The sequence below is a fragment of the Drosophila santomea genome, chromosome 3L (genome assembly GCF_016746245.2).
Source record: "Drosophila santomea strain STO CAGO 1482 chromosome 3L, Prin_Dsan_1.1, whole genome shotgun sequence".
NCBI lineage: Eukaryota > Metazoa > Arthropoda > Insecta > Diptera > Drosophilidae > Drosophila > Drosophila santomea.
In genome coordinates this window covers 8,046,067-8,060,856 of record NC_053018.2, presented here as the reverse complement: position 1 = coordinate 8,060,856, position 14,790 = coordinate 8,046,067, and the positions used below count along the sequence as shown (strand labels likewise).

The window sequence follows — 14,790 nt, the reverse complement described above, 5'->3', positions numbered from 1 at the left end:
TCTCTCGCCAAATATCGATTACTCGACCTGCTGCACTTGCCATCCCTATTTCAATTGGGTTGCTTGCGTGGAAAATAGCTTTCTAGCTCACTTTTTGTAAATTACACTCGAATTGCAATAAACCAACAAGGAATTCCCTGCAGTAATGGCGGCAGCAGCTCCCGTGATAAGCAACTGGAATCCGAGCATGAAGCACAGCGATATGGAGCGGTAGGAAGCAGACACAGGCCACAAAAACAAAGTTCGATCCCACATGTAACTTTTATTGTTGTTATCACAGATGGATTTGCATATATCCCGCCTACATCAACAGCAAAAGGACACGCCAGGAGGGCCGCCGGCTGCCCAAGGAGAACTGTGTGGACAATCCCACCTACACTGAGATCCGGGACGTGCTGTCCGTGTCCAACTTGCCCTTCCTCGTGGAAAACAAGAAGTACTCTCGCGAGAACAGCAGCGAACTCGAGTTCCGTGGTCGTGTGCGCGTCCAGCTGCGTAATGTCGATGGCACTTTGTACAACGGTGACTTCCCCACGCGCGAGTCCATCATGCAGCATATCGCCAGCAAGATACCGCAGCTGAAGACGCGACAGAACAAATCCGGCGACTCGTACCATCAGCAGTCGCAGCAACAGTCGAATGCATCCGGATCCGGGGGTGGTGGTGGCGGTGGCAAGAAGGGAAAGGGCAAGCGCCGCTAATGACTTCAGTGGCTAATCGTTGTTTTGGTTTCTTTTGTAATAAACGCTGTAAACAAAGATTTGTGTGTTCTGGGCCAAGTTCAAGTGCGGGAATTCGGCCTTGGCACGCCGAAGTGTGCCAAAAAAAAAAAAAATCGGCACAAAGAACTCAATTAGAGAACCCAATTGGGAAATGTCTCAAGATCACACGAAGTCAGCATAAATTCCGGCGAACTGAAAGCCAAAATCAACTGTCAGTCACGAACATCTACGATTTCACCTGGTCAGCGTTATAAAATCGGTTGCGCATCGCAAATGGCCACACAGTTTGAACTGGAGCACCCACAATGATGACGGAAAAGATACGGAAGAGCAGCCTCTCCGGCTATACGGTGATACTTCTACTGGCGGCTATTCAGTTCCAAGCAAGTGTAGTGTGCAGCACGACGACCAAACCGCCGTCAACAGTGGCCACCACCACGAAATCTAGTCGCAATGTGAATCCCCTCACGGAGTCCAAACTCGAGAAGAATTGCAAGGCGCTGTGTGAGCACTGCGGCTGTCTGGGTTTCTACTGCGGCGAGGAGTGCCTGTGCGAATGCAATGACGACCACTCCGATACCGAGTGCATCCGCACCATGCAGATGAATGCCAAGACGTTGAATATGCCATTCGAAATACTCATCCAGGGACCGAGCAGCAATCGCTTTGTGCGCAACGCCCAGCAGTTCGAGCAGAAGCGGGATGTGGTGGCCAGGAGCGCCTCCGCCTCGGGTCAGTTGCCGCGGAATCGCCGCTCAAACATAACCATCTATAAGCCCGCCGCCAAGTCGGTTATTCAACGTACTGCTAATGCCTTGGAGACGCCATCCAAGGCTACGGAGCAGATTAGGCACAAGAGGTCCGTGGAGCATCTGGAGTGGTTCAACGACTTTGCCGGTTCCTTGGTGCGTCCCTCGCCCTTGGGCACTAGAGCACAAAAGCAGCAGCGTGCAGCGGCCAAGCCATCGGCATTCAAGCGTCAAGCTGCGTTGGATGAGCCGGCTCGTCGGGAACCATGGTTCCTGGAGCAGGCTGCTGCGCGACTTACTCGCCCCGCTCCCCTAAAGAAGGATCAGTTCTCCCGGAAGAACAAGAAGAGTCCCTTGTTCCGAAAGAGCCCCAAGAGTAAGGCGTCCAAGGAGCAGTCGCGCAAAGAACCGGAGCGCGAGATTCGGCCACTTCGCGATGCCCTGCAGGTGGTGGAGCGCATACCCAGGGTACTCCAGGATACTGTCAGTCATCTCTCCTCCGATCCACGCACTGGGGATGTCTTCAGCCTGAATATGCGAAACGAGGATGTGTCGGCTGAGAAACGAGGAAAGGATCGCCAGGCTGAGGAGCGTGCGCCTCGCAGACCCTTCCGTGGTTTCCGGCGTAATGAGATCATCCCCGAAGCCGTCACCCTTGCTGCCCCACTGGACCTCGCCCCACGCGCTGCACTTCCCGTCCAGCGGCCAGGTGGTCTTCTGCTGCCCTGGCTAAGGCAGCGGCGACTGACGCGCTTGCAGCAGGCACAGGGAAATCTGTAGAGGAACTCTGCTATAAAATCAACTTTCATTTCTTTTATTATAATCCTTTGTTGTATATTTATAAGGCATTTTGGGCTCTCAAAAATAAACCTGCACACTAAAGTGTTCTTCAGTAGCAGCGAATCAAGTAGGTTCTTCAAGTAAAGAATGGTATCTCAAAGATACATCTTTGCAATTGATGATCCAGGTCCAAGCTCATAATAATAATAATTTTAAGAAGCCGTAATGGTTTCCTAATCCATTCAAAAGAGTCCATAGATTGTGGACTACTATACTCTATTTAGGACTAATACCCTGAATAGAAAGCACTTACGATAGATGCTATGGCCACAGGACTATCTCAGCAGCATACTTTCGGGCGCGGGCGTTATCTGCTCCTCTCTCTGGTCAGCTCCATGCCGCTCTGTGGCGACGCGTCGTCCGGTTTGTTGGCAACAGGCGCTGCCGCGTCTTCAGTTCAGTCCGACGCGACCGTTCATCTGCAGTGGTTGTCGCTGTTCCGCTGCAACAGGTAGTTAGTTGGCTGGAGTGAAGACACGGAACCACTGAACCACCGAACCCGATTGGTAAAAGGTGCATTACCCGCTACGGAAGCCCCACAAAGGGATTGCGAGGAGAGGATGCGCGGTAGGGGGTGACTTTGACTTCTAGCCGTACAGAAATATACATGTACATAGACACAGATACAGATATAGCCATTGGCATCGGAGAGATTGGGGAGAAAAGCGCCTATAGTGCGGTTGGTTAAACATTACAAAGATCGAGGGAGAGCGAGTGAGTGAGTGAATGAGAGTGTGACAAAGAAAGAGTCATTTAAAAAACAATGAGTGCCTGTTTTACTTAAATACTTGTGCTACAATGTGTGAAGAATAACAAAAAAACAACTTGGTAAACTTTAGAAGGCGGGCCAAATAATTATTTCGAATGCGAAATAATGAGAAATCAAAGAAAAGAGTGCATTGGCAAAGTAGCTTAACGAAAAAACAAAAGGCAGCCAAAGATCAACGGTCGCTATCTTGTATATTGTATCTGACAGATGTGTGTGTGCGTACTTGGAGAACGAGAATCTGGCTCTCCACACAGAAAAAACCAAACAAACTTGTGCATCAATTGATGCATCAATTAGTATACTCAATCAGAAATTGATTTACGAAGGCGTGACTTTCCATTGAGAAGTGATATAGGAAGTAGACTGAAGTCTGATTGATATGGCTAATCGCTGCACTTGTTGCACTATCAAAAACTAAAGTTCAAACCAAGTGTTTTTATTTCGGACTCTGTGTGCTGGCGAATTAATTTCCATCGCTCTCTCTCTGATAAATGAAATCATGTAATAAACTGACGTTCTGTTCGAGCCTTATCAGGCCAAATAAACAAAAACCACGGCGTACTCACAGTGATAGTGGCTTTTACTAAAGAAAAACGCCCTACAAACACCCTCACATGGCAACGGATAGCTACAAACAGCTGAATATGGCTTAATTTCGGCACCGATTGCCTTTATCTTCCGCATTTCTGTGATAAGTTCGACCAACTGTTTTCCATATCTTCGGTTTTTCGGAAGACGGCGGAGGATAATCACGCGACGGCTGGCAGATAATCCACTTTATATTCAAGTGACCGACTAGGAGCATACTCTACTCTGAGCTTAGTTACCTTAGGTTACTCCTCTACAGAATTATTCTCAGTTTTCAACAGATGAAACGAAACTGACACATTCATTCACAAAAGCACTAAAAACTCATTCGAATCCAGTTACAGAATGACTCAGTGGCGGTGAAATCCAGAAAACGCATCCATCGCAATCAACCCACCTCCAACCACCGAACAGCACACAAGTTAGCCAAGCAAAGCAACCATGGAGTTTGCACGCCGAGTGTCCGCTCGCTTTGAAACCAAAAGACTGCCGGAGGATGTGGACGATGGCCTGGAGACGCTGGAGGAGTACAAGCAGCGCTGGCGCTCCGTTCGCATCATCTACTTTACCATGTTTCTGATGGCGCTGGGCTTCAGCATCATTCTCACAGGCATTTGGCCCTACCTCAACAAGGTTCGTTCCACCTGGTCATGGTCACATTATCCAGCTGCCTTTCAATCTAATCTCTCGCTTCAGCTAGATCCGGATGCGGGCAAGGAGTTCATGGGTCTGATTGTGGCCGCCAATCCGCTGGGACAAATGATCTTCAGCCCGATCTTTGGCTGGTGGGGCAATAAGCTAGGCAAGATTCGTCTGCCGCTGCTGCTTTCGCTGTCGCTATTCACTCTGGCCAGTGGTATATACTCCTCGCTGGAACTGCGTCCGGACAACGTGAAGTACTGGATGCTCTCCTCGCGCTTCCTCATCGGTGTCAGCTCGGCGAATATTGCCCTGTGCCGCTCGTATTTGTCCGCCGCCACGCGAATCAGTGAACGCACCCATGCCGTTGCAATGGTTTCGCTGGCTCAAGTCCTTGGCTTCATCATTGGACCCACTCTGCAGGCGGCAGTCACGCCGCTGGGGGATCAGGGACACGTTTGGCTGTGGGGCAAGATGCACTTCAACATGTACACCGCATCCGGATGGATTAATGTGCTGATGAGCATTGGAAACTTCTTGATGTTCCTGCCCGGTGTGTTTGAGGTGAGTAGTCCACTTACTATGTTGCTCTTAAAAGTGGTATCAAATTTGAGCATTCCTGCAGGAGCACAAAATTGCCGCTCGCGAGGTGATGGTGATGCAGGGCGGCACGTCCGAGAAGGAGACCTGGAAAGGCATCAAGCCAAGCTATCTCTCCGCCTGGACTTTGATCGTCGCCTTCTTTGTTCTGGTCTTCAACTTTGTACTGCTGGAGACGTGAGTATTCCACAGAGCGAAGTTTTTGAGAGCTTGATGGTTTATGGATTGACTCCTCGCTTTGCAGACTGGGCACATCCCTGACAATGGATATGTTCGCTTGGTCCAATGACGAGGCACTCTGGTACATGGGCATCATGATGACCACCGCAGCTATTGTCTCGCTGATCACGTTCGTACTGATTGAGCCCATGTGCAAGATTATTGCGGAGCGTTATGTGCTCATCTGGGGCGGATTCTCGCTCATGTTTCTCGGTCGCGTGCTCTTCGTGCCTTGGGGTCCGGATCCGCCCAAGCTGGCGCAGCCCTTCAATGCCAGCTGGAATCTGAGCGAAAGCGATCCCATCTTCTTGGGCTGCCCCACAACGCAGTCGTGGTGCGGCGAACTGCCGGCATTGACTCTGACGCAGTTCATCATTGGATTTGCCTTTACCTCGATTGGATATCCCATTGGCGTGACTCTCATACAGACCATATTCTCCAAAGTTCTGGGTCCCCGGCCGCAGGGCGTCTGGATGGGCTGGATGACCGGCTCAGGTTGCCTGTCCCGCGTCCTTGGTCCTGTCTTCGTGGGATCCATCTACACGCGACTGGGCACATTCTGGACCTTCGGCGTTACTTCGGCCATGATGCTGGTCTCCATGTTTTGGCTACAGTGCAGCAAGTAAGCTGAAATACTTTTCTTCTTTGTTGGTTTCCCATAATAATGAACGTGTTCATCTTTGCAGTCGCTTACTAATCCCACCAACATTTGAGAAGGCCACACCTGTGGAGCTGCAAGAACTGAACAAGCACAATGGCAGCAAACTGGACGACTCACCCGAGAACAAGCACAATGGTAGCCCACCGGAAGATCTTTCACCCGATCAGCCCATTTTGGGCAAGCACGGCAGCCACCACTCCATTTCGCATGCGTAACGAATGGAGCGCCAGTAGATCTTAAGACACATTGTTGCAATACTGCCCCTTAAACTAGCTTTAAAATACATGTTTATTTTTGCATAGTTTCGACTGTTTATGCGTTTATTGGTACTACGGATGAATGTGTGGGGCGCATGTCGTTGTCTAGTCTTTTAGGCATGTGTTGCATATAAGGAGGATGCTTCGACACACGTGTTTCCATCTTCTTGTTTAAGTGTACGAATTATAGTTAGTATGGTTTAGGCTTAGTAAAATACGTGTGGTTCACCAAGGCGGCAGCCACAGTTGTGAAAATGTAGTCGGCATCAGCATGTGCTGTTGGTGTGCTTGTTGGTAGTAGGCCGCTGGCGACCAGCAGAGCAGCCAGCAGTCCCCAGGCGCCGTCCTTTGGTTGCTGGGTGTGTGGTAGACAGTGTGGCCCATGGCTAGGGACACAGACATTGGCAGGGGCATGGGTAGTGCAACCGCTACTCAGCTGCTGCCGTGATAGTAAAACTCATCTCAGTAGGGCGCATATCGGCGACCCGGAGGCGATGGACCACGCATTCCGCGAGACGAAATCATGCGTTCGTCGAATGCATCGCGACTGAAGTCCTCGTACACGTGTGAAGTGGGCGAGCTGTAAAGGAAGAAAAGAACTTGTTAGGTACTGATATTAAACTGGTTTCGCTGGCGATATATGTTTTTGATATATACATATTTCAACATTTCGTTGTATAAAAACAAGCAAGCAAAGCTCTTTCTAGGGAATAAATCGCAAGTAATAATAGTAAACTTAGTCAGCTGATAAGAATTAGCTTGAACTAAGTACACACATACTAGTATTCCAACCACTTGACGTGGTACTTACCCATAGCGACTCATGCCATTGCTGCTGCGCGGCGGAGGCGGCGAGCGCCGACTGAACATGGTGTCGTATCCACGAGAAACGCTGCAGGAGCGCAGGCTACCGCTTAAGGGGGGCGGTAGAGGCATTGGTTCGCGGCGAGAGATGGGCGGCGGTGGGAAGTCGCGCATTCGCGACGTCTGATAGCGACGCTCGTACAGATCGCGCGAGTCCTCGAAGCGACGGTCATAGTAGTCATAGTCCTGCGGGTGGGAAAGCAATAGATTGGATTAGTAGCAGCACAAGAAGTGGATGATACGTGGACAGTGGATGATTTGATCTGGGGGCAAAATGGATGCTGAATTTACCCTAAAGCCATCCATGATGCGGTCACGCAGGAACGGCGGCGGCGGTGGTGGCGGCGGATACGGGTCACGACCGTACATGCGATCTCTGTAGCCGCCGGCGCTGAGGGGCGATGGCGGCTCGCGTCCGCCTCCGGCACTGCCGTACAGTCGCGGACACTCTTTCGACCAATGCCCGGATCTTCCGCACCGATAGCACTGCTCCGGATCGCCCATGCCCGGCTTGGGCCGGACCCGACTGGTCGACACTTGAACCTTGAGCGGCTGCCCATCTACGACGCGACCGTTCAGCTCCTTAATGGCGTCCTGCACATCACCGACACAGTCCAGATGGACAAAACCATAGTTGCGCACAATGTCGCATTCGACGACGGTGCCGTATTTCTGAAACAGTTCCCGCACCTCCGGCGCCCGCGTCTTGTCCGTTAGATTTCCCACGAAGATTTTCGTGGTCGGTGTATTGGGCGCCCGCCGGCTTTTGGCCGCCTCCACCTTGATGGCGAACTCGTTCAGCGTATAACCGTTCAGATTCTGTATGGCATCGCGACCCTGCTGCTCCGTCTCCATGTGAACGAAGCCATAGTTCTTCACCACGTCGCACTCGACGACGGTACCGTACTTCTCGAAGAGTGCCCGCAGTTCGGTGGCCTGCGTCTTCTCGTCGAGATTCCCGATGAATAACTTGAACGTGCCGGCTCCGGGCATGGCGGCAGCGGGTTCCGCAGCGTGGTCGTCCACGGTTATTTCGTTTCTATCACTCTGGGTGGGGGATTCCCGGAAATTGGATATCTACGCGGCGGCGGCGTCGTCGGCGGCGGCTGCGTCGGTAATATATATATATATATGTATGTCTATATGTTTGTATGCATATACCGCGGTTGGGCGACGACGGCGGCGGCGAACAAACGCGATACCTCAAGAGAAGAGAGAAGACAGTGCAATTTTTTCTAATTTAACCATTACGAGCAAAGGATTATTAGGATTTAGGCAGCAGCACAAGGAGCGCGATTAACCAGTGATCTCTATAAATTCGGTTTTATTTCTCATTATTGGCGTTGGGCTAACGCATACATAAAAAAAAAAGATGGCGGCGGCTAAAGTTCACATTTTCTCACGGTTCTCGTTGCTTTCGTCGGCGTGGCTTTCAGATGCGGAACGGATAATGCAGGGGGCTGACTTACCTGATCGACGGCGGGGCTGAGCTGCAAATTAAAATTTTAATGCACAGCTGTATACTTTCTGTATTCCAAGCCGTTCAGATGAATTTTCCAAATCGATTTTGTTCCTTATCCGCAGTATGACCGTTTGACAGCTGGTGAAGTGTGACCCTAGATCACTTCGCTAGAAATACCAACGAAAGTTGGTCGCTTTACTCTGTAAACTCTTTGACTCTGTAAAAAGATCGGTTAGTTAACAGAAAAATAAAATCTTTGAAAACTATGAAGATTGGGAAAATACTCTTAAAATCAAGCGACTATGATTGCACCTTATTAAATAGTATAGTACTTTAGAATACATATAAATATTTAAATATGTCCATATACAATATATCGTTACTTGGACTCTGTAAAAAGATCGGTTAGCTAACACAAAAATAATATCTTTAAAAAAATATGACAATTAGGAAAAGCTAAAGTCAGGCTTTTATGATGGTCACTCATTAAATGGTTCTAAATTAAATACATTTTTTTGGATCAACAAATTGGTTTAATTTCTTTTCTTAATTCAGCAGAAATATATACGTCACTCTACAAATGTTTTACTAATTATTGCAAACGGACTTGATCCCTTTAAGGAAAAAAGTTTAATATAAAGTGTGGTAGAAAAAATATTTCGATTACTTAGTATTTTATATTTATGCAATGTATTTATTAATACTAATATTAATAATAATAATTTAAAAACAAATAGTAAGTGTGACTGTGTTGGATCTCCAAGCAGCTGATAAGTGTTGACAAACGACCGCAGAAACCTCGATCGATCCAACCACCTCCAACACTAGGCAGCTACAAAAAAGCGCGAAGGAGTCACAATTTGGACAAAGTTAATGCGAAATAAAAGTTTTGCGCGCGATTATGGAGACCCCAACGGGTAGTGGGCGTCCCGGTCGCATGGCCACGCCGCGCCTCTCCGAGCGCAAGCGGCAACTCTTTGGCAGTCCGGTATCCAGGCTGCGCCAGATCAACGACGACGAGGATGATGGGGACGTAGACAGTCTGGGTGTCTTGCCCTTAAAGACTCATGTGGCGGCCAACAGGCAGAGGAGGAGCCTCTTCGCTGCGGGCGCCGGCAAGTCAAGCAGCAGTGCCAACAGCAGCCCGGAAACCAACAAGGAGAACAAGAAATCCCGCGGAGGAGTCGTTACAGCTGCCGCGGATCAACTGCCCCAATTGTTTACAGCCACCATGCGGCTGAATAGCAACAGCAGCAGCAACAGTCGCACCAGCAGCCCCCGCAAGCCGAAGGTCCAAAGAAAGCGAGCTGATTCTTCAATGTCATCGCCCACATGCTCCTCCGAAGGAACTCCGTCTCCGAGGGCCAGAACCAGCCTGAGACGCAGTCCACGAACCCCCAGTGCGCTGAAGGATCCAGATGCGCTTTCTCCGTCAGACTCATTTCAGACTAGACTAAGCAAGGTGGCAGCTATGTTAATGAAGGGCCAGGATCCAAGATCTGTGTTAGAATCAAAGAAAAAACACAACCACAACCTAAGAACCACCGCCCAAGTGCATATAACTAAACCCAAGAAAACGAGCCCATCTGAAGACACTCAGTCGGAGGACGAGAAACCCTCTAGTAGTAAAAACTCCAGGAAGAGAAGAGAAGTACGCGAAGCAAAGGGATCGCAAATCATCAGTCCCAAAACAAGGAATAGTCGAAGAGGCTGCACGTCTGTGGAAATAAACAGCAATAGTCTGAAGGCTGCTGCCCATGTACCTGTTATTAAAACAGATATGGAGAACAAAACGTCGGGTGACGAGGAAAGCCGAGTTACTAAAACCGCAGCAGTTAAGCTAGAAAACAACCGAAGAAGGACCAAATCCCCAGTAGAGGTGTTCAAGTCGAATGACGATGAAACCACACAACAAAACCCAGGAAATAACATCTGTAAAAAAGCGAAATCTCCAGTAGAAGACACAGCAAAGAGCTTAGAGAACCCAAGAGACAGTATGAAAGTTGAAGTCGAAATGCCCGAATCGGACGAGGAAGCACCCAATCGTAAGCCCCCAAAGCGAATGCACTCTGAAACGTCCAGCCAGACTGCTCCCTCAACGGAGTCCGACTCTGGATCGCCGCAGAGCAAGATGCGCAAGGTGACGCTGAGTAGCAGCATTCCCACCATGGCCTTCTATTCTCACAGTGATGGCACTGCCACAAAGTCGAGAGGAAGGCCGTCCGAATCCAAGAACAAGCCTAAGCAACCGACGAAAATCTCTCCAAGCTCCCGTCCACCATTGGGCATTAATAGAGGTGTTCGCCACAAGATACGAAAGCGCCACGGATTCGCCACCCGACTGCCAGCCACAGACTTGGACAACATTCTCAACTCGTTGAGCAACGAGCGGTTGAAGAACCTGATCACCACCAAGCGGCAAGAGCGCGCCAAAGTGGAGGAAGTCCATCAGATCCTGCGTAGTGCCAAGGACCCGATCAAAATGGCTAAGCCATTGAGTGTGATTGAAGCTGACGATGCTAACAATAATACAAGTGTGCCTGCAACGGCATGGCAAGAAACCTCAGCCGACTTCTCCGACCTTAGTGAGGATGAGGATATTGAACCCGTCATCGAGATGGAGCCCATCATACCGATAATTCGCCACGAACCAGTCCAGAAATCGCCAATCGCCGAGCCAGCCGATCTCAGCAAGCGAAAGTTCTTTAAATCGGGCCGGCGAAGTAGCACCTGCATGGAGGTGCGAATCACGGACAACATCCGCGCCAGTGTCACCCAGGGCAAGATTGCCCTCGTCCAAACTTCACGCCGTAAGCCGCGGCAAGTGCGCGTCAGGTCGGCCACTATATTTTCAGCCGAGCAGGCCACTGTGGATGCAATCCTGAAGAACCTGGACGACACGGTGGTGGACGAGATTGTTGAAGCAAATCCGGTGGCACAGGCAACGCCTAAGGATGCGGTAGAAACAGCCATGGAAACGGAGCCGCTGCCAGATATAATTGAATATGCACCAGAAACGAACGATGTGGAAATTGATCCCTTTGCTGAGTTTCGTCAACGTTTGCCATATGAAACCGATGATCCCGAAGTCGTGGAGCAGCAGCAAATCTTGCTAGAGTTTCTCATTAGCAATAATATATGCACCGAAAAGAACTTTGAGATCTTTATTGCCAATCCGGACAACTACAAGGACGAGGCCAATCAAATTGTGGACAACTTGTACATGGTGGTAAACAGCGAGGAGGCTGCGCAGCTTGCTGAGATGGAAGCGGCGGTGGTTGTTGCACCACAACCGGATCCTCCAGCAGCCGAGGAAGTTCAGCCAAAGCTATTCCCCATCTTCACGCAACGCCTACAGCCCGTTGTCCAGAAATCGATGCGTCGTCGTCCGGATACATCGATGAGATTGCTTTCGGCGGCTGGGGGATCAAATCAGTACCAGATCGATGCCGGTCAAAAGGCCTTCGGAGCGCGACAGTGCCAGCAGTGCGGACTGGTGTACACCGTGCATGAACCGGAGGAGGAGCTGCTGCATCGGGAGTACCACAACTCAATCCATGTGCTGCGATTCAAGGGCTGGATCGACGAGGACATTGTGGCCGTTTATCCGGAGTGGGCCAGCGACGGCCGCATAATACGTATCAACGAACGCGCTCCGGCAGCTCGGCTCGACAGGCTGCGGGATCTCATTGGTGTGGTGGACAAAGAGCTGGGCTATTCCTCGTACATTGTGCCAAAGATCTTTGTGGCCTTCATGGCGGTGCGAAAGCAGCAGATCGTTGGTTTCTGCCTGGTGCAGCCCCTGTCGCAGGCCCATCGTTTCATTCAGGTCGATGGCACGGACTACTTCAGTGAGGAAAGCTACCCGGCCAGGTGAGCATCCCATTTCGTATGGCTTCTTCCTTTGTCAACAGCTAAACTGTGCCTTCTTTCAGCTGCGGCGTATCACGCATCTGGGTTTCCCCGTTGCAGCGGCGCAGCGGGATCGCCAGCAAGCTGCTGCGAGTGGTCCAGTGCCACACGATTCTCGGTCAGGAGATCTCCAAGGAGAGCATCGCCTTCAGCACGCCCACCGACGATGGTCGAGCACTGGCGCGCCGGTTTACCGGGTTGGATAACTTCCTGACCTACGACCAGTGATCGGGCTAAATGGAATCGGCTATTGAATAGCTGGATTGTTTTTTGAGTTAGGATTGCTTCGGAACCTGTAATAGTTGATAAGGAAATGCGATTTTGTTACAAAGCGGCACGAAGACGCGGCATTTAATTTGTTCACAATGGTGGGTTTTATTATGCCTGTTCTTATGCAATGAACTTGATTTCTTCTTTGGATCGCATTTATTTTGAAAATATAGAATAATTTTGTTTATCATACTTTCTTACTTTTGTTTAATGCGATAAATTTTTTTAGCTGTGTAAATTTCGTATTAGAACAGTAAGATTAACGTTCAAGTGCTATACCAAAAATAAATACATTTATTAAAACAATACATTTTGGTTTAATTTGACTTATAAGAAACTTAATGCCTAAATGAATGCAATAAACAATTTACATAACTCGCATTGGCGATCGATAAATTGCTATCGATCGCTTGCAACCATGCGGCGAAACCACTGAGTGCCATCACTAACTTACTGAGCCTGGCTTTTGGGCGTTGTTTTCGTAGCAGCAAAGTGGCTGAAATTGAATACTTTTACGACCTTAAGTGGGTAACATACCTGAATGGGACTTGTGCCAATCTCAGTGACCACCAATCGCGCGCAAATGGTAAGTGCACTTCACGTCTAAGCTGGAAACTCTGCAGCTGCAGGTGCTGCTAGTTTGATTACTTTGGTGACGCCACGCCCAATGTGACAAATTGGAATCGGTGGCAAGTGGTTTTCGGGGTGCAAGTGACTTGCAGCGTGGTGGTTGAACCGCTTTCTCATTGCACACACACTTCTTCTCCCGCCTTCCAGACCATTGAGCATTGTGCAGCAGGCTATTGAGGCTCTTTCAAGTACCACACCCCTAAAAGACTATGTCCACAATCGAAGAGGAACGCAAGGCGTACGAAAAGAATCCATACTTCACCGGCCACATCTACGGCAACTTCTCGCCGTTTTATGTGACCATTGCCATCTGCACGGTTGTCCTGGGCACGATCATCATACTGAACATTATCTTGGGCTGCTGCTCCAAGCATCGCAAGTACTGGCAGGACAGGCACACGGGTAATCGCTGGCTGGTCTCCATTTGGTCCGCCACGCCCCATAATCAGCCGCCACTGGACTTCACTGAACTGAAGGACGCCTCCTACTTCCAGCGTTTCCATGTGAGTTTTCGTTTTTTCTTTTTTACAGCTGAAATTAATCGTAGCTTATTATTTGGCTCTCTTGACTTATTTAATGTATATTTCTTCTAGCCCACAACTCATCAGCAAGTATTCCCCGACGACGTTGTCATTGGCGTTGACGACTTGGAGCCTGTGCATTCGGCGCATCATCACCACCAGCAGCAGCAGCACCAGCGTCCACCACGCCCAGAGGGTCGTACTCTGCACCAGCAGCGCCAGCGCGAGGAATACGTGGAGTTGCAGAAGCGCGAGAGCGACATCTAATTAGCAATGGCTCTTTACTTCCTTTATCCCGCCGTGGCCGCCGTCGCCCTGTTCATCGTGGGCGTTATCATTGTCATGCTGCGCTACGGACCGCGTTTGTGCGGTCTGCGCCACCATGCGCTGCCGGATGATGAAGACCTGCGGGGAAAGACGTACGAGCATGAGATTAGCTATGCCTAATCTTGTTTGGGGCTGTCCCAGCAATTTCTTTCAAACAATATACATTTCTCTCCAGCTTTCAGTAACCAATGCCAGAATGAAAGAAGTAGTTTCAAAGGTACAAAATTGTTAGAGATTTCTGGGACATCCCCTTCTTTAATTTACATACTTACTACATGCCGGCAATGCTTTGAATTGAATTGCTACTTATATATCTCCCTAAAACTAATCCTAGCTGCTGTAAGAGCCCACTAACCCGTCTGCACCCACCAACCATATCAATTTTGCATGCAGTACAAATAGCTTCATTAGCAACTAGTTTCGTTCGAGCCGTTTCCATTCCATTATTCACAATCTGACAATGTGCCTTCAACGTAGAGACTCGTGAGAAAATTATGCCGTCCAAGTGTCTTTCTAGCGCCGTAAGATCGAACTATATTTACATTTAATACCCTTTCTGGGGTAGTATGTGCACAGATGCTGCATTTAATGTTGTCCAATATTCTATTCGTATGAACATATCAGTGTCTTGTATCTACAATAGTGTATGCAAACTCTATACATTTGTATTCGTCCATTAGTTTTGTAATATTGTATTTTGAAGTTGCATCAAATAAATCTACGGCCTCCAGAATAATGCAAGTTAGTTTTTATTCAATGG

At 49.2% G+C, this 14,790-nt stretch overlaps 7 protein-coding genes across 10 annotated transcripts; 6 read left to right on the top strand and 1 right to left on the bottom strand.

Moving 5' to 3' along the window:
- The first annotated feature begins 21 nt into the window (after positions 1–21).
- LOC120447607 (signal recognition particle 19 kDa protein) lies at positions 22–758 on the top strand. Its single transcript, XM_039629080.2, has 2 exons — positions 22–210; positions 281–758. Exons 1-2 carry the CDS (start codon positions 146–148, stop codon positions 699–701), a joined length of 486 nt encoding a protein of 161 aa, XP_039485014.1. The 5' UTR covers positions 22–145; the 3' UTR covers positions 702–758.
- A 127-nt stretch (positions 759–885) lies between these two features.
- Positions 886–2,374, top strand: LOC120447605. Its single transcript, XM_039629076.1, has one exon. The coding sequence runs from the start codon at positions 1,028–1,030 to the stop codon at positions 2,249–2,251; it is 1,224 nt and encodes a 407-aa protein (XP_039485010.1). The 5' UTR covers positions 886–1,027; the 3' UTR covers positions 2,252–2,374.
- A 326-nt stretch (positions 2,375–2,700) lies between these two features.
- LOC120448621 (major facilitator superfamily domain-containing protein 8) lies at positions 2,701–6,088 on the top strand. 3 transcript variants are annotated; one of them, XM_039630733.2, is made up of 6 exons: positions 2,701–2,824; positions 4,007–4,301; positions 4,365–4,871; positions 4,933–5,084; positions 5,152–5,748; positions 5,813–6,088. In XM_039630733.2, the coding sequence occupies exons 2-6, from the start codon at positions 4,110–4,112 to the stop codon at positions 6,000–6,002; spliced, it is 1,638 nt and encodes a 545-aa protein (XP_039486667.1). In that variant the 5' UTR covers positions 2,701–2,824; positions 4,007–4,109; the 3' UTR covers positions 6,003–6,088. The 3 variants fall into 3 exon arrangements, with proteins under 3 accessions (XP_039486667.1, XP_039486669.1, XP_039486670.1); XM_039630735.2 differs by having other exon boundaries at positions 2,711–2,824; positions 4,013–4,301; XM_039630736.2 differs by lacking the exon at positions 2,701–2,824 and adding an exon at positions 2,862–2,878.
- LOC120448622 (RNA-binding protein lark) lies at positions 6,075–8,529 on the bottom strand. Of its 2 annotated transcripts, none has more exons than XM_039630738.1 (4): positions 8,378–8,529; positions 7,200–8,110; positions 6,856–7,094; positions 6,075–6,624 (listed from the first exon to the last, which is right to left on the bottom strand). In XM_039630738.1, the coding sequence occupies exons 2-4, from the start codon at positions 7,899–7,901 to the stop codon at positions 6,507–6,509; spliced, it is 1,059 nt and encodes a 352-aa protein (XP_039486672.1). In that variant the 5' UTR covers positions 7,902–8,110; positions 8,378–8,529; the 3' UTR covers positions 6,075–6,506. The 2 variants fall into 2 exon arrangements, with proteins under 2 accessions (XP_039486672.1, XP_039486673.1); XM_039630739.1 differs by having other exon boundaries at positions 7,200–8,014.
- A 654-nt stretch (positions 8,530–9,183) lies between these two features.
- LOC120448905 (N-acetyltransferase eco) lies at positions 9,184–12,744 on the top strand. Its single transcript, XM_039631128.2, has 2 exons — positions 9,184–12,243; positions 12,306–12,744. The coding sequence occupies exons 1-2, from the start codon at positions 9,272–9,274 to the stop codon at positions 12,508–12,510; spliced, it is 3,177 nt and encodes a 1,058-aa protein (XP_039487062.1). The 5' UTR covers positions 9,184–9,271; the 3' UTR covers positions 12,511–12,744.
- Positions 12,745–12,982: 238 nt separating this feature from the next.
- Positions 12,983–13,970, top strand: LOC120450275. Its single transcript, XM_039633191.2, has 3 exons — positions 12,983–13,138; positions 13,330–13,685; positions 13,776–13,970. Exons 2-3 carry the CDS (start codon positions 13,392–13,394, stop codon positions 13,968–13,970), a joined length of 489 nt encoding a protein of 162 aa, XP_039489125.1. The 5' UTR covers positions 12,983–13,138; positions 13,330–13,391.
- A 6-nt stretch (positions 13,971–13,976) lies between these two features.
- LOC120450277 lies at positions 13,977–14,766 on the top strand. The gene has a single exon (XM_039633193.2). The coding sequence runs from the start codon at positions 13,977–13,979 to the stop codon at positions 14,148–14,150; it is 174 nt and encodes a 57-aa protein (XP_039489127.1). The 3' UTR covers positions 14,151–14,766.
- The last annotated feature ends 24 nt before the right edge of the window (positions 14,767–14,790 follow it).

Excerpts from the sequence above, each read along its gene's own strand:
- LOC120450277 (XM_039633193.2), top strand. The coding sequence starts at position 13,977 with ATGGCTCTTTACTTCCTTTATCCCGCCGTGGCCGCCGTCGCCCTGTTC.
- LOC120447607 (XM_039629080.2), top strand. The coding sequence starts at position 146 with ATGGCGGCAGCAGCTCCCGTGATAAGCAACTGGAATCCGAGCATGAAG. Across the intron at positions 211-280 it reads AAGCACAGCGATATGGAGCG|ATGGATTTGCATATATCCCG; the intron begins GTAGGAAGCAGA and ends TTGTTATCACAG.
- LOC120450275 (XM_039633191.2), top strand. The coding sequence starts at position 13,392 with ATGTCCACAATCGAAGAGGAACGCAAGGCGTACGAAAAGAATCCATAC. Across the intron at positions 13,686-13,775 it reads CCTACTTCCAGCGTTTCCAT|CCCACAACTCATCAGCAAGT; the intron begins GTGAGTTTTCGT and ends TATTTCTTCTAG.
- LOC120448905 (XM_039631128.2), top strand. The coding sequence starts at position 9,272 with ATGGAGACCCCAACGGGTAGTGGGCGTCCCGGTCGCATGGCCACGCCG. Across the intron at positions 12,244-12,305 it reads GAGGAAAGCTACCCGGCCAG|CTGCGGCGTATCACGCATCT; the intron begins GTGAGCATCCCA and ends GCCTTCTTTCAG.
- LOC120448621 (XM_039630733.2), top strand. The coding sequence starts at position 4,110 with ATGGAGTTTGCACGCCGAGTGTCCGCTCGCTTTGAAACCAAAAGACTG. Across the intron at positions 4,302-4,364 it reads TTTGGCCCTACCTCAACAAG|CTAGATCCGGATGCGGGCAA; the intron begins GTTCGTTCCACC and ends CTCTCGCTTCAG. Across the intron at positions 5,085-5,151 it reads AACTTTGTACTGCTGGAGAC|ACTGGGCACATCCCTGACAA; the intron begins GTGAGTATTCCA and ends CTCGCTTTGCAG.
- LOC120448622 (XM_039630738.1), bottom strand. The coding sequence starts at position 7,901 with ATGCCCGGAGCCGGCACGTTCAAGTTATTCATCGGGAATCTCGACGAG. Across the intron at positions 7,095-7,199 it reads GCATCATGGATGGCTTTAGG|GACTATGACTACTATGACCG; the intron begins GTAAATTCAGCA and ends TCCCACCCGCAG. Across the intron at positions 6,625-6,855 it reads AATGGCATGAGTCGCTATGG|CTCGCCCACTTCACACGTGT; the intron begins GTAAGTACCACG and ends CTTCCTTTACAG.
- LOC120447605 (XM_039629076.1), top strand. The coding sequence starts at position 1,028 with ATGATGACGGAAAAGATACGGAAGAGCAGCCTCTCCGGCTATACGGTG.